At 36.7% G+C, this 21,959-nt stretch overlaps 1 protein-coding gene and 1 pseudogene across 1 annotated transcript; one reads left to right on the top strand and one right to left on the bottom strand.

Annotated features, from left to right (window-relative positions):
• LOC109066197 lies at positions 1–2,735 on the bottom strand (annotated as a pseudogene).
• Positions 2,736–2,887: 152 nt separating this feature from the next.
• Positions 2,888–20,005, top strand: shcbp1 (SHC SH2-domain binding protein 1). Its single transcript, XM_042728135.1, has 13 exons — positions 2,888–3,233; positions 3,480–3,677; positions 3,761–3,876; positions 3,994–4,202; positions 5,954–6,049; positions 6,518–6,748; positions 7,080–7,257; positions 8,955–9,075; positions 12,960–13,091; positions 14,512–14,628; positions 14,872–14,960; positions 15,670–15,811; positions 19,160–20,005. The coding sequence occupies exons 1-13, from the start codon at positions 3,038–3,040 to the stop codon at positions 19,510–19,512; spliced, it is 2,178 nt and encodes a 725-aa protein (XP_042584069.1). The 5' UTR covers positions 2,888–3,037; the 3' UTR covers positions 19,513–20,005.
• The last annotated feature ends 1,954 nt before the right edge of the window (positions 20,006–21,959 follow it).

Raw genomic sequence — 21,959 nt, 5'->3', positions numbered from 1 at the left:
AATAAGAGGAGGAAGCTAAAAAAATCCATAATGATTAAATGTCTTCTCTTAATGGTCCAGTATAAGTCCACAGTTAAAGTTGACATGATGTTTAAAACGTCCCATTACAAGTCAATAGTTCCTTTTACTTTGAATTTCTTTGCTGACCGCTCACTGGAGCGCAATTCAAATTTGCTGCCATAGATGTGTGTTAAGAACACCACACTGAACACACTATTCCTCTTTGGGATAACTGCAGAAAGAGAGAGAAAGAGAGTAGGGGGGAAAAGTCAATATTCAAAGGAAATTAATGAGGTTAATCAACAGTAAAACAGAAAAAAAAATAAAAAGAGGAACAGATCTTTCTACGCAATATATTTTGACAAGGCTTTGTTCTCAGATTTATTTGGCATAAGGGTTCTGAAAGGTGGCTAATGACTGTGAAGAAGAAGTTAGAAGTATTTTCGTGACACAGAGAGAGGAATCACTTTCGGTCTGGACTAGGGCTGTCACAATCAGATTTTTACTAAAACTATTATCATGGTCAACAACAAATTCATGATAATGATATTATTGTGATATCTCTAGAATAAATAATGCTCAAATTCATCTTTAACATGTCAGCCAGAGAATTACTGTAATTAATGTGTAAATTGTAATTTTTTTGGGTGAACTGTCCTTTTAACAGGGTATCAGCCTTCATTTGTTTAAATATCATGGTTTTCCTCTAGACCAGTATATTGTGAAACCTCTAGTCTGGACAATGATAAAAGAAAGTTTTACATAATGTTTTTTGACTTGATTACCATAGTGCATATAGCCACAGTAAAACCCTTTATAGTTCACTGCAAATTTCTCGTATTTTATTTGTTTTGGGCTCACTGGCTCCACCTTCCTTTAGACCAATGGACAAAAGATTGGTATGGGATCTTTGAGTACTAGAAGATGTATATGTATATTTACACATCTATAATATATTCATGTATAAAATATAATGTATATTTACACATATACCTTACAGTTTGTCCTCTTTTGTAATGATTTTGAAGACATGCTTCAGTTCTTGTATCAGGATGCCAGTTAGACCAACATACGAGGGGCATTTTGATCTGACAACTACAAGGAAAAAAAATGTGAGAGAGAACATGAGGTTCCACTACATGTTAAAAATATCACCATTAAATTGAATCAGGATATACGGCTGCTAAAGCAAAAATGTGTTCCTTTGTTCACATACATTTTCAAATGGGCATGACGTTGTAACTGTTAAGACAGCACCGTGGAAATCAGCTTTCAAGAGCTTCTGCTGGATCATCTGTGGGTTGCTGCATTCAAAAGAAACAGGGAGCACATTCATGGAGCGTTAGCAAGACTGGAAATGAAATGACACCCAAAAAAGCCAGCAATTCTGAAGAGCATCTTCTGGAAATTATGACACATCTTACCATCCTGGTTTCAATGCATTACACAGATCCACAATGTACTGTTTGCATAGCTCATGCAGAGGCAAGAACAGCTCTTATCTACAATCATTACCAAAGATGCATGAGTGATTTTAGTGATAAGCAGTACTTTTACTCACACAATACAATACTACAGAGTGAAAGAGAGTATACTTTTGATGTCCAGGTTTGAGTTGGAATATTTTCAGCTGTCTTCTTTCTTTGGCATTCAGTCCCTTGGCCTTTCTTGTCTTTCCCTTCTTCTTCTTAGGTCTTTTATATTCCAGTACCACTGCCTTGTGCCCCACCATTTCCTCAATGTTTTCATCCTTCATTTGGGGAAGGCAATTCCTAAGGAAAGCTTTGGTGAATGCATCTGCTGCCGCTCCTTGTTAAGACTGTGAAAAGTGACACTGAGCAACATATTGACAAGTTTGTAAAGTTTTTGTATAACAAACAGTGTGAGTGCATCTGATCTGCATCACTGAACTGTTCCGTGATTTCAGATCTTTAAAGATCCAAGGAGCCCCATGCAGAGCCATAATATAAACACTCAGTAACACTTTACATATGAACAGATTTAACAGAATTACTAGTATTTGTGCACGATGGAACAGCATGAATGAGGAAAATAATGCTAATGATGATCAACGTGAGTCACCTCCCAAAATGTCGCTTTGTTCTGCTGGAATTAGGGATCGCACCATACATGGGAAAGTGAAAGTAATTAAAATAGTATAAGAAACATTATGAGATTCATTTTTTTTTTTTTTTTTTTTTTTTTGCAAAGAGCGAGTAAATGACCATAATGTTGAGTTTAGCATGGAGACAGGATCCAAGATGATCGCAACACAATTTATTTAAACAATAAAAAATTAATAGGATTGTAAACAATACAAAATCTTCGTCTTCTTCTTTATAGTTCCTGCAGTGTGGAGACTTCTAGGCGTATTACAATACAAAATCATCACCACACTTACTTTTCATAGTTCAAAACCATACAGTCTATGGTCAAAACACACAGGATCCAAAACACAGCTGCTCTAATCACACGTGCTGACAGGACAGACGAGCCGATCACAGATTCAGACCCGAGGAATCGAGCACGGCATCATTCACCATATTTACAGTCAACGATAAGAATAAATAATACTGTGAAGATGATTTATGTCTCGTTATATGGTGAGTATGTTGTACTTCTCCGTCTCTATTCACTATTAAGTCACGATGAATCAGACGTGCAGATCTTTACTGTCACAAGAGACAGCATCCAGTTATGACATAATTTTGATAAGAAATTATGAGGTAAAAAATATTAAACTCCACATTGAATGATAAATCGTTCATAACGAGATTTATAAAATACATTTAGAGTTTTCAATTCATGCGACTTTAAAAGGGTTTAAAGCATGTGCACTGTCCCTTTAAGAATGTGTCGGTTAGCTCCGCCCCTTGAGTTTATTGGCTCTTCTGCTCCTCCCAGACAGCGTTTGAAAATAGTTACAAGTCAAGGGAGGAGACCGACAGTTAGTTGATATCTATTAGTTAACTAAACACTTTTTATTGATATCTATCCCTCGTTTACTTTAGCTAGACTGACAGTTTAAGCTTCAGTGATGTCTGAGGAGCTTGTGTGTTCAAAGCCGGAGGAGGTGAGGAACGCCGAGACAGAAAACAGCGTAGAAATCGTTATCACACTGACCAGCGAAGATCCTCCAAATAATGACGATCATAACGTCAACCCCCAGACAGAAAGAGAGGCAGAGACTGTCTGTAATCAGATCAGACCACACCAAAGTCGGGTTTCTAAAGGTTTGTGATGTTAACACTGTATATGAATGTATCTGTGTGACCTCTTCCATATATAAAATTACTTTGTATGTCAATTACTCCCATTAAATAAAAATAAGAATCCAGTGTCTAGCTTTGAGACTGCTGTTTGTTTGTTTATTCTTTCATTTATTTAATATAAAATGATAAAAAAAAAACTTTTGTTTGGATATTGGATGCAAGTTTGTAGGCCACTTTACTTCCATTGCTAATGTATATTGTTTTTAGAGTTATTTCAGACAGAAAAAGAAGATGATGATGATGATGATGATGACAGCGGCACCCATTATCTGAATAGTGATGAGAGACCATGTACTCATCTACAGCGAGCAGAGAGGCCAGGAAATGGAAAACTGCCGGACACCTTCCAGACAGACCATCTTCTGTACTATGAGAGATTCAAAGCATATCAAGATTACATGCTTGGTAACCATCCAAACTCTTCTGACAGACACCCACAACAGTAAAAGAGTTAATAAGTGTGTTAATAATCCTGAGTTGTTTGATAGGTGACTGTAAAACATCTGAAGTAGAAGCCTTCACAGCTGAGTACCTGGAGAAGATAGTAGAGCCGTGTGATTGGCAAGCCATATGGCACACGGACGTGTTTGATGTGCTGGTTGAAGTAAGTTCATCATAGCATGCTTTTTGGGTATTTACAGATAAAACATGAATAGTTAATGCTTATGATTGAAGCGTCTGCAAATGGGAGTGTTTAGAGAGCTGAGTGTTGTTGTTGTAGGTTGTTGATGTCGATTGTAAGGAGCTGAAGGCAAAGGTGGAGCTGGTGCTGCCGATGGAGAGTGAGACCAGAGGCTGTGATCTTACTGAGGAGTCCATGAAGGCCCTGCTGGAGGCTACTCTTCATAAAGTGCCTCTTCTGGAGCTCTCGGTTGTCTATGATGAATCCGGGGACTTTGATCAGACTGCTTTGGCCCTAGAACACCTCAGGTTCGTTAACCCTTCAAAGGTATATATTTTTTCCCTCTTTTTGAGCAGTCATGCTATTCAGTTTATGTTGGTAGTCCAACAAACCTGAAATAACAATGAACAATAGTAGGATTTATAGGAACGATTTATAGTAGGAAGTACATTTGCAGATTATTTGAAATACATACATTACCGTTCAAAAGTTTGGGATCAGTAAGATTTTTTATATTTTTACCTAAGTTTCTTGTGCTCATCAAAACTGTATTTATTTGATAAAAAATACAGATTAAAAACTTGTTATTTTGTGAAATATTATTGCAATTTAAAATAACAGTTTCTATTTTAATGTACTTTAAAATATAATTTATTTCTGTGATGCAAAGCTGAATTTTCAGCATCTGATTTATCATCAATGTTGGAAACAGTTGTGCTGCTTCATGTTTTTTGGAACCTGTGATACTTTTTTTCAGGATTCTTATATATTTCTTAGATATATATCTTGTGTGTGTGTGTGTGTATATAAACCGCATTTATTCAAAATTAAAATCTTGTGTTACAATATACACTACCGTTCAAAAGTTTGGAGTCAGTAAATTTTTGACACTTTACTTTTTTTGAAAGTAATGGATACTTTTATTCAGCACGGATGTGTTAAATGGATAACAAGTGATAGTAAAGAAAGACTCATATTGTTAGAAAATATTAATTTTGAATAAATGCTGTTCTTTTTAACTTTCTATTCATAAAAGAATCCAAAAAAAATATTGTTTGATATTGTTAGAAAAGATTATTTTTGAGTAAATGTTTTTCTTTTTAACTTTCTATTGTGACACTGAAGACTGGAGTAATGTAATTAAATTGTAATGTAATGTAATGAAAATTCAGCTTTGATCACAACAATAAATTGTATTTTAAAGTAAATTGTAATTAAATTGTTATGTATTTTTTTGTAAATTAAGTTTTGATTAGATTAGTAAATTGTATTTTATTGTAAACATTAAAAATCTTACTGATCCCAAACGTTTGAACAGCAGTGTAATTTCATTTTGTTTTTTTTAATCGTGTATATTTAGGTATTATGATATTATAATGTGGTTAGGTTTAATATTGTTTTTTTGTGTTGTATGCGGTTTAAAATAAGTCTGCAGTGTCTTTTACAAATCATTTTAATATGCTTATTTGGTGCTCAGGAAACATTTCTCATTGTCAAAGTTGAAAGCATTTAATATTTTTGTGGAAGCTGTGATATATTTTTTTCAGTGTTTGAGTAAATGTCATTCTTTTGAACTTGGTATTTAAAATAGAAATAGTTTAAAACGTTCAAACTTTTCATTAAAATCCTTACTGAATAATATACAGACACACACACACACACACACGTATACATACACCCATACATGTTTCAACTGTAATCTAATTAGTAAATTTCTTATTTCTTAATATATTATTGTTCATTATTATGATATGTAATCCCATAATACATAAACTAGTGTACATTTATATATTTTGAAATGTGGAATGAATATCTTGTATAGCTTGGTTTGAGTATCTAATGAAATTAAACTGTGTGTGTCATAATTGGAGTATCAAAAGAGCGATGCGAATGGACAATTGTATACCGGTTTGTGATTCTGAAGAGGTTCCTCTATTATACTGACCTGACCGGTTAAGTAGGCTTTCCTGTCAGTCTCACTCTCACTCTCCCCCCACACTGGCTTTCTCCCGCTCCCCTCCATCATTCACTCTCGCACGTTTCTGTCTAATCCCCACAGGTTTTTCTATAAGCATATCTGGAGGAAGTGGGATGAAGAAGATGAGGACGATGACTTTGATTACTTTGTTCGGTGTGTGGAGCCTCGTCTTAGGCTGTAAGTGTCCTCTGTGTGTCCTGTCTCTTCCCCTGAAGCATGACCGCATAACACTGAATAAATCGCAGTGTTATCCCAGCAGCTCTGTGGCTACTGTACTGTAAAGATGCTCTGACCACCAGGTGGCAGTGTGTACTCAGTAATGAACAGTTCATTATACGACAACAACACAATAAATTGTTTAATGCAAATACATTTACTTTGCAAATATGAAATGTGCTATTTAATCTAACCGTAGGATATCTAATTTTAAGCTCACATTGGCATAAACAAGAGTGGAGATGTCAGACAAATAAATGAGTCTAATAGTACCATTGTGACATTTATTTCTTTATTTTTTAAGTTAGATTGCAGTTCTTTTTGGTGCTAACAGTTATGCAGAAATTACACATTGTCACCTTTAATGAGTGCAGGATTTTCTGTCTGCTCATATCTATATTCATGTCCCCCTTCATGTATTTTCCACAGGTACTATGATATGTTGGAGGATCGTGTTCCAGCTGGTCTTGTAGCCGAGTATCACTCGACACTGGCACTCTGCTTTGAGAAGTTTCGGGAGTTTTCCAGCCTGAGAAGTGGCCTGGACAGCGACTCTGAGTCTGAGCAAGCCAACGTATCCATGGTGGAAGGACTGCGTCTGTATGAGCAGCTGGAAGCACTTAAACGCAAGCTGCGTATTATTGAAAACCCCCTGCTCAGGTGATTATTACTGCTGCGTGTGTTGAGATTGAGAGGTGTACATATGTACCCACAACATGGCTTTGCTCCTCAACCCCAAGTTAATCAGGAGAGTAACGTGATGAGTATAAATGTGATTAATATTGCAACCAGACATTCAAGCTTTTTGAAGTATTGACTTATTTACGTTTTCCAAACCTCAGGATCAATACGCACTGCTCCATAATTAATCATCAGTCTTTCCTAGTTCAGATGGGATCGAAGATGTGTCAATGTGAACAGCTGTGTTTGAGAGAGTGTGCCTGTTAGTTCTTTGGGTTGCTCACCCATTCCACCTGCGTGTCCTTTGCAGGTATGTTCTGAGCTACAAGGTGAACTCCGGTCAGCAGTCATGCAGGGCAAAGGGGCCACGTCCCGCTGGCGGCCGAGTGGTTCACTTGGTATCTGCCTTGGCCACAGTTCACCAGCTTCAAAGCTTGATAACTGACAAACTGATGCCCCACTATTCAAGTGAAGAGTTTGAAGTGCAGGTGTGTGTATAACCCTTTCTCTCTTTTTTTTAAATGTCAAAGTTACATGCTGATCAGAAGACCTTGTACTCACCATTTCAGGATAATGGCCTTGTTTTCTCCTGTACTGGCTTTGTAAATGGGGATTTTGGAAGGGGTTTATGATATCTGGACTGTGAAATGGAGAACTGTAGAGAAATATTCACACTTTAGCCTTAGTGCTTTTTGCTATATAAATATATATGTATGAGTGTGAACAAGAAGCACTGAGGTTAAAGATCTCCCTTACACAGTCCAGATGTTGTGTGTGTGTGTGTGTGTGTGTGTGTGTGTGTGTGTGTGTGTGTGTGTGTGTGTGTGTGTGTGTGTATGTATGCATACTGTTCAAAAGTTTGGGATCAGTAAGAATTGTAATGTTTTTAGTTTTATTTATTAACATTAACTACATCAGTTAACATGAACTAAAAATTATCAATGTTTCTAAAACATCTATTTATCTTTATTAATGTCAATCTCAACATCTACTAATAAATTTTTAAGGTCAAAAGTTATAATAAATATAATAAATGCTATAAAATATATTGTTCATTGTTAGTTCAATAGTTTTATCAAATTAACCTTATTGTAAAGTGTTACTGTGTTAAATATTTTATGGGAGATTTTATGCGACTCCTGTCAGTATGGAATTGTGATACTGATCTATAATGCAAAACATGCATGAATCCTGATATGACTGTTCAGACTGAGGTTGCAGTGCAAGACCTGCATCAAGACCTGTGTCTGATTTAAGACCACATATGGAAGTGACCCAAATTAGAAATGAAAAATAAGATTCAGTGAAGTTTTTGCTGTTCACACTGCGATGGAAAAAAAATCAGATCTGAGTCACATATAACCAAAAAAATAAAAATTGTGGATTTGGGCCACTTTTGCCTGCATTCTGAGCAAAGCCTAGTTTCAAGCCACGACAAGACATTTAGGTGGGAAATTTGGTATTTGAATTGGAAAAGGTCACTTCCGCTATTCTGGGAGCTGAATCTGGATGGAAAATGGTCTGATCGTTTAAATAAAGTAGTTTCAGACAGGGAAGGTAGAGTGCAAATCCTCCCCAAGTGCTGATATTAATGCCCCGCTCACTTTCTCCCACAGCCTCCGATCACTGTCTTTTAATTTCCTGGGTTTACCTCCTAAAGGTTAATATCTGCCTAAGAGCACTGGCCGCCTCAGAGCTCTCTGAAAAAAATAATATCTGAAAAATCAAATCGTCGATTTCACTCGTGCTAGTATAATTTTATGACCTCTAGGACTCAGTGAATAATTTTGCCAGTAAAATCTCACGTGTGCTCACTCGCTTCTTCATCTTCTGTTCGCCTGGTAAGATTAAAGAACGGTTTGTGCGGAAAGTTGTTAGGACGATCTGATCACTAATGTGTCAGGGTGCTGTAATGCAGGATTTGTGAAGGTTTTTAAAGCACTGTGTTCATGCACTAGCTCATGTTTGATCTCTCTTGTTCTGTGAGCCAGTTTATCCCTCAAGAACTTGTTAAAATGGTGCAGATGTGTGTGATCAGATGCCTCTACTCAACCCCACTGAGACACATTCACTTAAATTGTATTTTTGTGTGTCAGACTCACTGCAATTTGAAATTCAGTTTTCATTGGCTTTCAGGGCCAAGATGATTTGAGTTGGACTAATATGGTGTGTGTTTTGATCCCAGTTTCACAGTGACCCAGTGCTTGCGGTCAATGCGTGCTATGAAGGGGATGTGGTCATCGTATGCCCCGGCCTTTACAGCATCACCAGCTCTATCAGTATTGTTGACTCCATAGAGGTTGAAGGTAATCACATGATTCACCGTGTGCATGTCTGTCTGATCTGACAATTGTTGAGATTGGTGTCATAGGATTCATAACACTTTATGGCTAAAATGATGTTAAGGTTTAAAGTGTCACCTGTTTCAGCACTGGTCTTTAACAACTTAGATTTGAAGAAGAATGTGTAAAGCTGTGGAAAAGTGAGCATGAGGAGGGTGGGAAGAGGGGAAAAAACAACCAATATCACAGACCTACAACACAGTCGTTATACAGACAAATGAATATTAAAATACATTTAAAACAGAATGAATAAAGACGTAGTTACTTTTTGTTTACTTTTCTTTGAATTTGTGGTCTATATCATTGTTTGCGTCATCTCGTTCATGATCAGATGTACCGCTGTATTAGCACCCTTATTTGCACATAATATTATAGAAGACAAGATATGTGTGCGTACATGGTGCTGGTTCATGTTTGGAGCATGAGAGAATACACAAAAACTTGAAACACACTTTCTCTAGTCTGGATATGAACTACGATCCACATAGCAAGTGTTGTTAAACTCATTACAGCGTTCGGCGCAAAAACTGCTCTCTCATGTGTGCTCCACGTGTTGTTACATATTAAATATTGTTATGGTCATGTTTACAGAGATAAAATGACAGCATGAAGCTCTTTCATGAGATTTGAATTCTTCACTGTAATCCAACCTCATCCATAATACAGCACACTGATTGGATCATAAGACTTATACAGATAATATGAGAAATACATATGAATAATACTGAGAAAAACTGATGATGTTGTAGTAGCGTACTCTCCAGCCACTCCAGCCTATCACACTCCAAATTAACGCATATACATCAATTTTTGTGAAGTTGGTTCAACTTTGCTCTTTGAACCGGAAGAATGAAATGGCTCAAAAAATGAAAAAACATAACCACTTTTCCCTTAATAATAGACAAAATGAGTGCTGTTGTTGTTTTCATTGATGTACAAGTTGTACATGTATGTAAACATATGTCAAAAACTTTAAATTGACGCTCATTGGTTTCTATGCAATTTGCCAAAAATCTTTTTTTAAAACAGAAAAGAGTATATATAAGTACTGTATAAAATATCAAATATATGGGGAATTTAAGACATCTTTATAAATTAGCCAAGGATAATTCTGCTTCATCTATTCGAATTTCAGTTGATGTTTTGGAGCTCAATTGCGAGTCTGTCGCAGCGCTAAGAAAAAATGTGAGGAACACATTTTACCCTCACAGGAGTTTCAGAACTAGACAACAAAGGCAGAGGCTGTTTACATTATGTGCAAGTAGCAATAAATACAATTCACATTAATTTTACTGTTAATACTAATTGTAGTCATATGTGGTCCCATGCTGTCAATCGTTGTAGTCATGTGCAAATAGTCACTACAAGTGGTTATTAAAAACAACAAAGAAATTCAAAGAAATGCTTTTATTTTGTGTCTGTGCATCTATTTTTGCAGTGTCCATTTGACCCCTAACACAAACACAGTAGCCTTTTTATTAACACAGCAGGAGGGTTAAAATTAATATTGTTTACTCAATTTTATGTTGTACCAGATCTGTATAACTTTCTTTTTTCTCTGGAAAATGAAAATGAGTCTCCAAAATAATAATAATAATAATAAAAAAAGTGTCCTAAGTAATTCTTATGACTCACATCAAATATTACAAATCGATATGATTTGCCTTGTGTGAGGAGAACATTGACAATGAAAAATAAATAATTTATGGATGAACTATCCCTTTAAAAGTTAATGCCATTCAGTGTTGGGGGTAACACTTAAGTTATGTAATCTTTTAGATTTACAGTGAAATATTTAACTTTTTCAATTGACGTAAAGCAAGTTACTTTGTTTTCCCATTTATTTACTGACCCCTCTCCTGTCCTGTGTTGAGAAATTAGAAGTGAGGTGCAGAGGCAGAGACACTTCCTCAATTTCACTTTTAGTGTGAAATGGTCACTTTTTGGGTTTTTTGTTATTAAAAAGCAAATAAACAAGCCCAGGCTAGATGAGAAAATGTAACGCAAAAGTAATGTAATGCATTACTTTCCATAAAGAGTATCTAAGTAAAACAACTGGTTACTTTTTTATGGAGTAATGCAATATGTAATAATAAATGCAATTTTAAAAGTTGCTTTCTACAAAACTACTGACATTAGTGGTGTCTTAATGGTTTGCCTAGTTTTAGCTGAAGTGATGTAGAGACATTGACCTTTATCATCCGACTGATTTGGAAAGTACTTTCTTTCTTTTTTTTATTTTTTCTTCATCCACCTCCATCTAAAACACAAAGGAAATCACCCGTATTTTGTACTATTCTTTTCCCTTTAATAAAGCTTTGTGATACAGCATGCTTCATAACACCAAGTCAATAGTCTGGCACCGGGCCTTGTTTGTCAAAATGGTTCCCTGGATGTGTATAAAATGAACTCCGCAGTTGGCGTGTGATATTAGAAAGCCTGCTGAGGTAATTGAGCTCGATGGTGCAATAACCACCTTTCGGTGATGGGTGGGGGGGGCAGAAATTAATGCATGAGAATTGTGGAGGCAGGCGAGCAGAGAGAGTATGGGGTCAGGGTCGAGTCTCTTTATGCAAATGGACGACCTGCGAAGTCAGATAGTGATGAAGTCAAATGAGGAAGAGGAAAGAAGGCCTGGAGGACGCTGTTTAAATATAGAGGTTTTGTGTGCTTGGCAGTCCCTCTTGCAGCGTCAGGGAAGCCCTGAAAGAGGAGATAACGCACAGGCGGCTGCTGGCTCTACTACAGGAGAAGAGCAACTCAATTAGACCACCGCCAGATTACCATAAAAGAACTCGGCTCCACGTGCTAAAGGTCTTTGATATTTAGTGAAAACGTCATGCATGCCTCTGTCTCAGGCTACGGCTTTATCGCCAAGATTATTTGAAGGAGCTCTAAATAGTTTAGCATGTTTTTAGAAGTGATTGAGTCATTGAGACCTGCAACGGTGTTGCATTTTGGAGTGCAGGAAGTACGGTCTGTGATTTGCTGTTTTCCCACTGCTGTCAATTACGGAGAGATCTTTCAGCAAATCCAGTTGTTACCTGCAGACGTAGAAGTGAGGATGGTGCTGTGACCTTATTGGTCTATATTCAGCCTTTGGCATTTGAAAGAAGTGTGTGAGAGCTGACCAGGGTGCTCAAGTTCATCTGGGCATTGTTAGAAAAGTCTGGGAGAAACCTGCTTCGGGACCATCTGTCAGAGAGCAGTGTGTAATGAAGCCGGGCTGTCAAACTCTGCGGCTTTGAACCGCTGCTCTTGCTGACCTGCCACCACTATCTCAAACTGAGATGGTGCTAAGCTGACCTTTCAGTCATCAGTCTGCCGGCTGCTATAAACTCAACATGCTTGTTGATGGTCATTTAGCCACATTGTTACTTGGAAACCATGCGTCTAGACAGAGAGATGGTCTAATTTCCATAGAGAATTAGGTCCTTTATGGAGAGGCTTTTTCTATAATGAGATGTTCTTTGCTGGATGGTAGGCCTAGTGGTAAATGACAGTGATCCATCAGGGTTAAGGGCCTGTCAGTTTCCCTTCAGCATTTTTTTTAGTCATGCAGGTTCAGAAAATGTTTTATTCAAAGAGTGCAATTTTAATGGGTTCTTGTTACTGGCGAAACTATGCTATTGATGGCCTGTGTTATTTAAAAGAGGCATAAACAACCTTAAACATCCATGCAGTGATTATTTAAGCTTATTTTATTTTGTCAAGTACATTGTTTTTTTTTTTTTTTTTTTTTTTGCTTTTGCTTTTTGTAAGTTTTGCTTTTTATAAGTTGCTTTTGATGAAAGGACTGGGCATAAAAGGACTTTTTCTAGAGCCATTTCTCTCCTGTCTTCCCTCAGGATACGGTCTGCCGGATGAAGTGGTGATCGAGAAGCGTAACAAGGGTGACGCATTTGTGGAGTCAACAGGAGCAAACGTCAAACTCTCGAATCTGAAGTTCATACAGCGCGACGCCATTGAAGGCATCTTGTGTGAGTTTCAAAGAAAATTGTCCTGCCTCTTTCCCCCCTTTCCAGCTGTTTGTCGAAGAGTCTTGAGGGACTGCTGCTGTTGAATGGACAGCAGTATATTCAACAGAGACCTGACATTCATTTGGCCTCTCCAGCAACACAATATCAGGAGAGTCATCTTATGTTTTTCTTGTCATTTCATTGCTGAGCCCTTCTGGCATGTGTAGCCTAGGGAGCCTTTAAATCTGTATCCTTGTGTGCGGCTACACTAAAGGCTTGCTTCCTGTGGGATGTCTGATCTGGTCAGAATAAAAACTTGTTTATTATCCACTGGATGTACTGCTTGCTTCCAAAACAATATGTTCCCTATTGTATTATGACCAGACAATATAGATAAGAGAAAAAGAAAAAAAAAAGTCTGACACTGTTTATTTTTATTTTTTATTTTTTTTAATCACCATTTTGACCAGTCATTGTAACTAAATTATTTCCTTATTTGAAAGAGATTTTATATTTTTATATTTAGCAAGGATGCATTAAATTGTTTATAAGGGGCAGTAGAGACTTTTACATTGTTACAAAATGATTTATGATTGCTTTTATTTTGAGCTTTCTATTCAGGAAAAAAAAAAATGCATTCTGGTTTTCACAAAAATATTAAGCAGCACAACTATTTACAACATTGATACTATTAAGAAATGTTCCTTGACTAAATCGGCATATAGGATGATTTCTGAAGGATCATGTGACTCGAGTAATGGCTGCTGAAAATTCAGCTCTCCCATCGCAGAAGCATATCACATTTTAAAACATTAAAATAGAAAAAAAAATGTTTTCACAGTATTTTGCCATGTTCTTGATCAAATAAATGCAGCATTGGTGAGCATAAGAAACTTCTTTCAAAAACATAAAAAAAAAAGTACTGACACCAAACTTTTAAACAATAGGGTGTATTCACCATTATAACAGTTATTAGTTAAAGAACAGCAATAGATTACTCTCATAGATTTATAATAAAACATTACATACAATAAAACATAATAACAACAATGCCAGAAAGGTTTTTTTTTTTTTTAAAGGCATTTAATTATATAGATATATGATTTAATTTCATAATCAAAATGTTCAGTTGTTCAAAACGAACAGTTTGAAGTGATTTACAAATATGAGTAAAACATTAAATAAAAGATGTTATCTGCCTTAACGGTTTTATAGTCAGACACCAGGATGACACGTCTAACTGTTGGTCTTTTGGAAACTCAGTAGTCAAAGAAAAATCATTATGATATGGCCAGTGCTATATAATTTTAAATTGCTTATATTCAATATAACCTTGCACTACTCTATATCTTTATATGTGAGTGGAAACTTTTCCTCCTTTGCATGTCCTGTCACCGTCCTCCAATGTTTTTTCGATTTATCACCCTTTATCTTTCATCAGGTGTTCGCCAGGGGAAGCTGGAAATGGAAAATTGTGTGATGCAGTGTGAGACCACAGGTGTGATTGTGCGATCGGCGGCCCAGCTCTGCATGAACATGTGTGACCTGTACGGCTCCAGTGTTAGCTGAGATGGAATATTGTGAAATGAGTTTTTGTGTTGTGGTGTGAATATTTGTCAGTTGAATGTATTGCTCTGTCATGTATTCTTTACAGTAGTTAATACAGCATGAAATAGAGATGTGAAAGGTCTTGCCAGCAGCGTTCTTAGACTGATTTACCACCAGCCATTTTACTAAAGAGCCTCTTCTTCATTGACCAATACCATTATCGTTCTGATGGTCGCTGTGTGCTCTGTGCTTCAGGGTGCCGGTGTGGAGATCTACCCTGGGAGTGTATGCAGTCTGGTGGGCAATGGCATCCATCACTGCAAGGAGGGGATCCTGATTAAGGTGAAGAAGATGGATGAGCTTTGGCTCTTCTAAATGCCTATAGATTAGCCCGTCTGGCTCCTGGTTATTGCTAATCGTTGCCCAGGCAACAGCAAGTATCTTACCTGACCCAACAGAGCTGCACTTTAGAGCTGTCTTAGTATCGTATTAATGATGTAGTGGATTAATGCATTTAGAAGACCTCAAGGGAAGTTGGTCCCTTAAGTGTGTTAGTGGAGTGGGACTTTACTGGCCACCGTGGGGCGTCTTTGATGGTAATAGCTTTAAGCCGTGTCACCAGAGGTCAGTACGCTCACACAGTTCAGAGGAAATCTTAGAAAAGCCAGTGAGCACCCTGGAGTGGTAGACATGAATCTTTGTGGAAAATGTTGCCAGTTGGCTTCATTTGAGAAAGTGTGTCTTGAGAAAGCCATTGCATAATACTTCATCTCAAGTCAGTGTTAGTGTTTCACCTGAGAGCAAATTAGATTCACACACAGGTAGCAGCAACCCAAAAGGATTTTTCCGTAATTAACTCCAGCGGAATAATTGGATTTTATCTACCTTCCTAAAGCTTTGTGCGTTTGTGTACATGCTGCACCTTCCCAACCTCAGTGTTTTATTCTTCCTCACTTGGCTTAGGCCAGAAAGAGATGTGAGAGTGTGCATGCACATGTTCATTTGTGTAGGCATGCTGCGTGTTTACCACCCCCTGCTTCCCCTTTGGCAGGATTTTGCAGACGAGTTGGACGCCATGCCTAAAATCACCATGGTGAATAACATGATCCACAACAATCAGGGCTACGGCGTTATCTTGGTCAAGCCAGGTGATGCTACCGTGGAGGATCTGCCCGCAGAGCCCAGTGCCTCAGGTGCCTTTTTCTTCTTCTGTCTGCTTCTGCCACCTCAGTTCCCCAGCAGCAGGGCATATTCTCAAATTAACACCAGCTAGTTCACTAAGGGTAATGAACTTTTATCTTGAAGTACCTAGCAACACCTGAATAAGTAGAAATGCAAACGCCTCAAGGTTTTGTGAAGAAAAATTGCTGCAAGCATTATAGGGATTGTTCACCCAAAATGAAAAAAATCCCCCCTTTTTGGTTCTAAAATAGTATGTTACTTTTTCTCAGTGGAAAAGAATGTTCACACAGCTCTTTTTATATAACAGCTGTTAATAGTGAACAGCTTGTCAAGCTCCAGAATAACGCAACACAGAGAGAGCCATGATAAACTGATAATATTTCAGTTATTAGCTGATATTTGAGATTTTCTTTTAAGTTTTGATGTAATGTGTACATTTAAATGTAATATTTAATGTTTAATGTAATCTCTAATCTAAAAATACTACTAATATATGTCAAGTCTTCAGCAAATAGTACTAATAATTTAAAATCCAAATAATAGTTAATACATCATGGCTGCCCAAACCCAGTTGATTTTTTTGTTTTTGTCAGCTGAACCCCTTTGACATAAAATGTTTTGTACTCCCTGGTATTTTGTTAATTTTTCAGTACCTTTACACATTTGCATGTCCGTGGTTCACAGGTGCCATATGACATGCAGGTAAACAAATAGTGTTTTTTTTTTTTTTTTTTTTTTTTTTTTAATATGATATATGATTATATGATATATGATACAATATATGATTTAATTAATAGCTTTTCATCAAATCACAAAGCCCCTGCAGTTTCCAAACTAACCTCCATGGGTTAGCTAACCCCAAATTTATTGGTTATCGGCCATAACACAATTATCAGTATGAGTCGGAATTTGTGAAATAATGCATTAAAACAATTTATTTAATCTTACTCTCAGTCAGCTGTTAACCCGAGAATCACTAGGACTGGATCACTGGTCAGTGATCTGAACCAGTCCAATTTGTAAGTCAGATTAATTGTTTGGCTATAGAGATGACTCAAATAAGTCATTGTATGGACTACTTTTATTATGCTGTTTTTTTGTTTTTCACAAAAAGTGGTCACTATGAACTGTTGTTGTATGGAAAATGTGAATTATTGTTATTTTATTTATTATTATTATTAATATTTAATTTGATTCCACAGAAAAGTATAACTGGATTTTAGGTTTAACAACGTGAGGTGATATGATGGGAGAGCCTTTCCTTTAATTCATGTTATTTATGCTGAATTTTCTTGCAGTTTACTGGGAAATATGAAACGTGCTTGAGCTCGCAAATAATATGGTACATAAATAATATATTCATGTTCCTAGGGCCTCCATGTAAGAGCTAAATACTTTCTTTTTTTTTTGTCTGCTGCATGTCCTTGGTTTCTTGTATGGGGAACAGTGTAACCTTGATGTTTTTGGCTTTCACACATCTCTTTGCCACAAATTAAATAGGCCACGACCGGTCTCCCCATTACTGTAAATGGTTCTGTGCATGCCTGCATACGCCACACGTCTGTATAGCTTGTGAAGGAACCCGCAGGACTGAGAAAAGTGTTCTACTTTCTCCTGCGGTAATATCTGTGAAAATATATTCGCTTGCATAAAATTTTTGTTAAAAATGCCCCCCTGGGGCTGTTGGAAGGCCTGTCTGTAATGACTGCCATCCCCACGGTACTTTTCTTCAGCAGGATCTGCTTTTTTCCCGCTCTCTCTCAGCCAGCTCCATTTTGAGAAAAGGAAAGAACGGAAATACGCTTGACATTCAATGAAGGGCAGCTGTGAATGCAGTATGCTTAATTTCTGAATTATGCTCAGCAGAAGGCGTCTCGGCTTCAAAATAAAAGTAGACCCTACTTCTCCCTTTGGTTCCTTTATGCTTCCGCCTCTCACCGTCTGCCTTTGTCTGTTAGATGCATTGGCATACTTTCTGTTCTGAGTTGAAACCTCTCTTATATGAAAAGAAAGTGCAATTTAAATAGTTTCGGTCGACATATGTGCATATTTTCATTTGGGTGTTGGTTAGGGGAATACAGAATCTATTTTCTTTAAAATAAATGATGTTATGCAGTTTTATTATGCAGGTGAGATACGTATGGGTTGATCCTTAGCCATTTTTGTATGTGCAGATTTAGAGCAATTTAGATTGCAAATCTCATTGTTTTCAGATGAGTCCATTTGAATTAAATAGAATGCATATTGGAAAGAAAATGTAGGTTATTGGATAGTTCTTCCTTGAAGGTCTCATAGCAAAGAGAAAAAAATATTTTGTATTACCCTGAGTATAACTGCTGACTTTCCTAAAGATGTTTTCTCCTATATAGGACATTAAAGTGTCTCAGTCTAGTATTACAGTGTAATTGTTCTTTGTGTCATTAATGACTTTGTTTGCCAGAAACAGCAGGGTTTAGTCTTAGATGTTTCAAACACATACTTTTATTGTACCCTATCATTTTCTGGCTGACTATAACTATTCATATTGCTCCCTGCTGGAAGGGTGAATGAGAGAGCTTTGTGTTGACACATCAGTCTGTGCTTCCTGCTTCTGGTGAGGAATTAAAGGAATAATTCACTCAAAAATGAAAATTGTGTCATTTGCTCTCCCTCATGTTATTCCAAACTGTTTCCAGTTATTCCATTTTCTGAACTGTTCATGCGTTACAACTGGGATTAATCTCTGTTTGTTCCAATTATGTTTGCACAGAGACTTCTCTAGTTATGATTTACTGTTTCCTTTAAGGCAGGGTTTCCCAAAGTGGGGTTTGCGATCCCCTGGTGGTTCGTGAGGGAATTGCAGGGGGTTCGTGAGTTTGTACACCTACGTTAATACCATAAACGAATGAATTAAAAAAATAATAATTAAAAAGTTTTTGCAAAGAAATGTTACAGGTTTATACAAATGTGATGTAAATGTAAACTCTTAAATGTATAAAAATAATTCTCTTTTTGGGAAACCCTGCTATATTTTAAAAAATTAAATTATTGTGGGGAAAAATTACAGTAAATATGATTTTGTATAATTTGTTGAGTGTAATAATAACAATAGCTATGTAAATACTACTAAAACATTAAAATTGATTAAAAAAAAAAATAAGTTAAACATGCAAATGTGCCATTAAATAATTTAAATATTTGCTTAAAATCTCTGGGGGTACTTCAAGTACATAAGTTAGGTCAAAGGGGTTTGACTGACAAAAAAGTTTGAAAACCCCTGCTTTAAGGTTTGGGGTTTTAGATTAAAAATGCTAACACTAAAAAAAATTCAAAGGCAAATCTATTCTGAAGCCTGTTGTGTGCCTCTTCTGTTTTGTCAGATGAGAAAGAGAAAGAATTTGAGGACACAGGAGTACAATCAGAGGCAGATATAGATGATGATGATGATGGTGGTGGTGATGATGATGTGCCTGCCATTGTTGTGGAGGAAGAGTGCCCGGCCATCAAACATGGCCATTCTGTCCCTCCAGACTTCACTGAGGGAAATGATGCCATCAAGCAAGAGTTGGTTGCCACATCGGCCAAGAAACATGGGCTTCAAAAGAGCCGGATGAAAGCACTAGGGGCCATGCAGGCTGATGAGAATCTACTCTCACAGGAAATGTTCATTTCCATTCATGGAAATCAATTCAAGCACAATGGAAAGGGAAGCTTTGGTACCTTTCTCTACTAAAGGTTTCTCTACAGCAAGCATGCACAGACACACTTTACTGTTTAATTATTTATTCTGTGTTTCTTCAATTTTGCTGGAAGTTTACTTTGTGAGCTTTCATTAATTACTGTGTGAGTGAAATGGCAAAATGAATTAAATGTGCTAAAATGTGTAGGCTTTTAAACTTTCTATTTTTATCCTTGCCTTTTTGAATTGAGTTTTTGTTTATTAAGTTTTCAAACACTGAAACACTTGTGCATATAAGAACACAAAAGAGCAGCACCTTGGATTTTTTTGTTCATACCCTGTCATGTTTAAGAACAAACCTGTTCAAAGACTTTTTTTTTTTTTTTTTTTTTTTTTTTTTTGAGAGAGAGAGTTCACACAGTTCACAGTTTGTCCACATTCTAGTTAAATGGTTACTGTAGTCACTAATAAGAACTAAAAGCATTTAGTCACTAAAAAATGCAAATCGAAAAAGCTATAATATTTCCCTTAATTGTCTCTGTATTTTGTAGAAATAAAGATGTTTTGTTGTTCCAAATGTCAAAAATCTGCTTTATGTCGTTTAATTTATAAACAAAAAAGCATGGAAGAGTAAGAGAGTTACTGGTTTTGCTGGTCTATAGGGGATCCTTTTGTGACAACTTAAATCTCATTAATTAAATTCACTTTGACTAATGCTCAGAAAATTAAAGGTAAACCACTTTATAATGGAGACCATTTGATTAATTACATAATCCAGCATGCCTTGTCAAAAAATATGGTTTTGGTCTGCTTAAGGAGATGCCGCTTGACATGCATTAGCCAAACTTGTTCTCCAAAACCAACTGAGGCTTTCATTTTAAGTGGGTAAAAAAATGAACTGCAAAAAGGCATAATGAGATCTTTAAAATGCATTAATGTGAAATATAACAATACAAAATCACTGGAGGAAATGAGATGGAGAACAATAAAAGAATGTTAATAGTTTGTCTTTCAGAGTTATCCATCCTCATACCCTCTTCTAGCACAATGTCAAATTCAGTTTTACACCAAATTAATTTATGAATCTTAATTAAATGTCCCTTTTTAGACTTGGTACTAACATATTCACTGTCTCCTTAAACTGCTTTCTGAAGTGTGTGTTTAGGGAAGGCCCATTGTCTTTTAAAGGAGACTTATGGGAAATAATTCTCTTTCCTTAAGTTTTTCTCAGTTTCATAAGATGTCTGTGTTTGTTGTATAGGTCAAAGTCTTTGAGTGGAATCGATGATAAAAAAAGTATACACTTTTCTTTTTGAAGGGGGGGGATAAAGGACCTAGGGATTATTGATTTCTTTTTTTTTCTACTGATTCTTCTGGCATATTTTAGATGCAACAGAAATGGAGGGGAAAAGAAGTGACAGGCTTCTTTTGTGCCAGTTGTTTTATCTTCAAAAGAGGTGTCACAGTCTGGACAGACTAAAGCAAGAGCTTGCAGTCATGGAGGACTCTAAAAAGCGTCCCATTTTGAAGCGGTGTCCTTCAGACCAGCGAGCGGTCCAGGGAACAATGGCAGCATCTCTTGTTAAATGTAAGGGCAACTGTCAAAGCCACTGAAGGTGCAGTTAGTTTCAGTGTGTCCCCTGTGACTGTAAACATCACCACCCTCTCCTTGTTTTTCTCTCGTCTTCTGTCTCAAAACTAAGGTGACCTACAATATCTACCAGTTGCTCATTAATTTGTGACAATGAGTGTTTCACCTTCCAGAGTTTGTGATGCTGCATATGAATGCTAGAGAAGCAAGCTGCTCGTGTACACTTTAAATACAAGATAGTGGTGAATACGGTTTTGTTAATTAGCAGAGCTGTCTCTTAATTAAATGTCAGGGAGCATCGTCCTTCTCTTGAGGTTGGACTTTTCTAGGATAGTGTTATTTAAAAAACTCCTTAGTGAAGTGAGAGATGCTGTGTTTTGTAAAGTTTTGACAGAAATAAAGGTTTGTTGGTCTCGTCCTGTCTACCTCGGTGCTGAACCGTATTAAAACTGGACAAATGTATTGACCCGGGGCTAGAGAGATCTAAGGAAACGTAGATACAAGAGTGAAAGCTCTGATAATGTCAAGAATAAAATGGTTTTGTCAGATGGTTTTTCTCCCTTTGTGTACTTGCCTGACCTTTCATTATGATTGTAAATTGTAATTTGTCAGGTAAGTTAATGTTCTCACTCTTTTAAGTAGTAGTATTATATGAAGCAGGCAAATTGTAAGTAGTTTAAATAATTTTATACAAAGATTAGTGACGGTCCTTTGAAATGCTGAACTTTCCAGTGTTTGTATCACTCATGTTGTCTATATTTGAGCATATTCCAGACAGTCTGTCTGTATTAATGGTTTCTGACTCTCTGCAGATGACATGGTTCAGAAACTAAATACCACTACTGTGTGTTACTCCTGCTGTGACTGCATTTGGATTTTTTATTTTTTTTCTGGTGGAGCAAAAAGAGGC

This window comes from Cyprinus carpio, chromosome B7 (genome assembly GCF_018340385.1).
Source record: "Cyprinus carpio isolate SPL01 chromosome B7, ASM1834038v1, whole genome shotgun sequence".
Lineage (NCBI taxonomy): Eukaryota > Metazoa > Chordata > Actinopteri > Cypriniformes > Cyprinidae > Cyprinus > Cyprinus carpio.
This window is presented reverse-complemented; position numbering and strand designations above follow the sequence as displayed.

Coding starts and splice junctions, on each gene's coding strand:
- shcbp1 (XM_042728135.1), top strand. CDS start 3,038: ATGTCTGAGGAGCTTGTGTGTTCAAAGCCGGAGGAGGTGAGGAACGCC. Junction 3,678..3,760: donor ATATCAAGATTACATGCTTG/GTAACCATCCAA, acceptor GTTGTTTGATAG/GTGACTGTAAAACATCTGAA. Junction 3,877..3,993: donor TGTTTGATGTGCTGGTTGAA/GTAAGTTCATCA, acceptor TTGTTGTTGTAG/GTTGTTGATGTCGATTGTAA.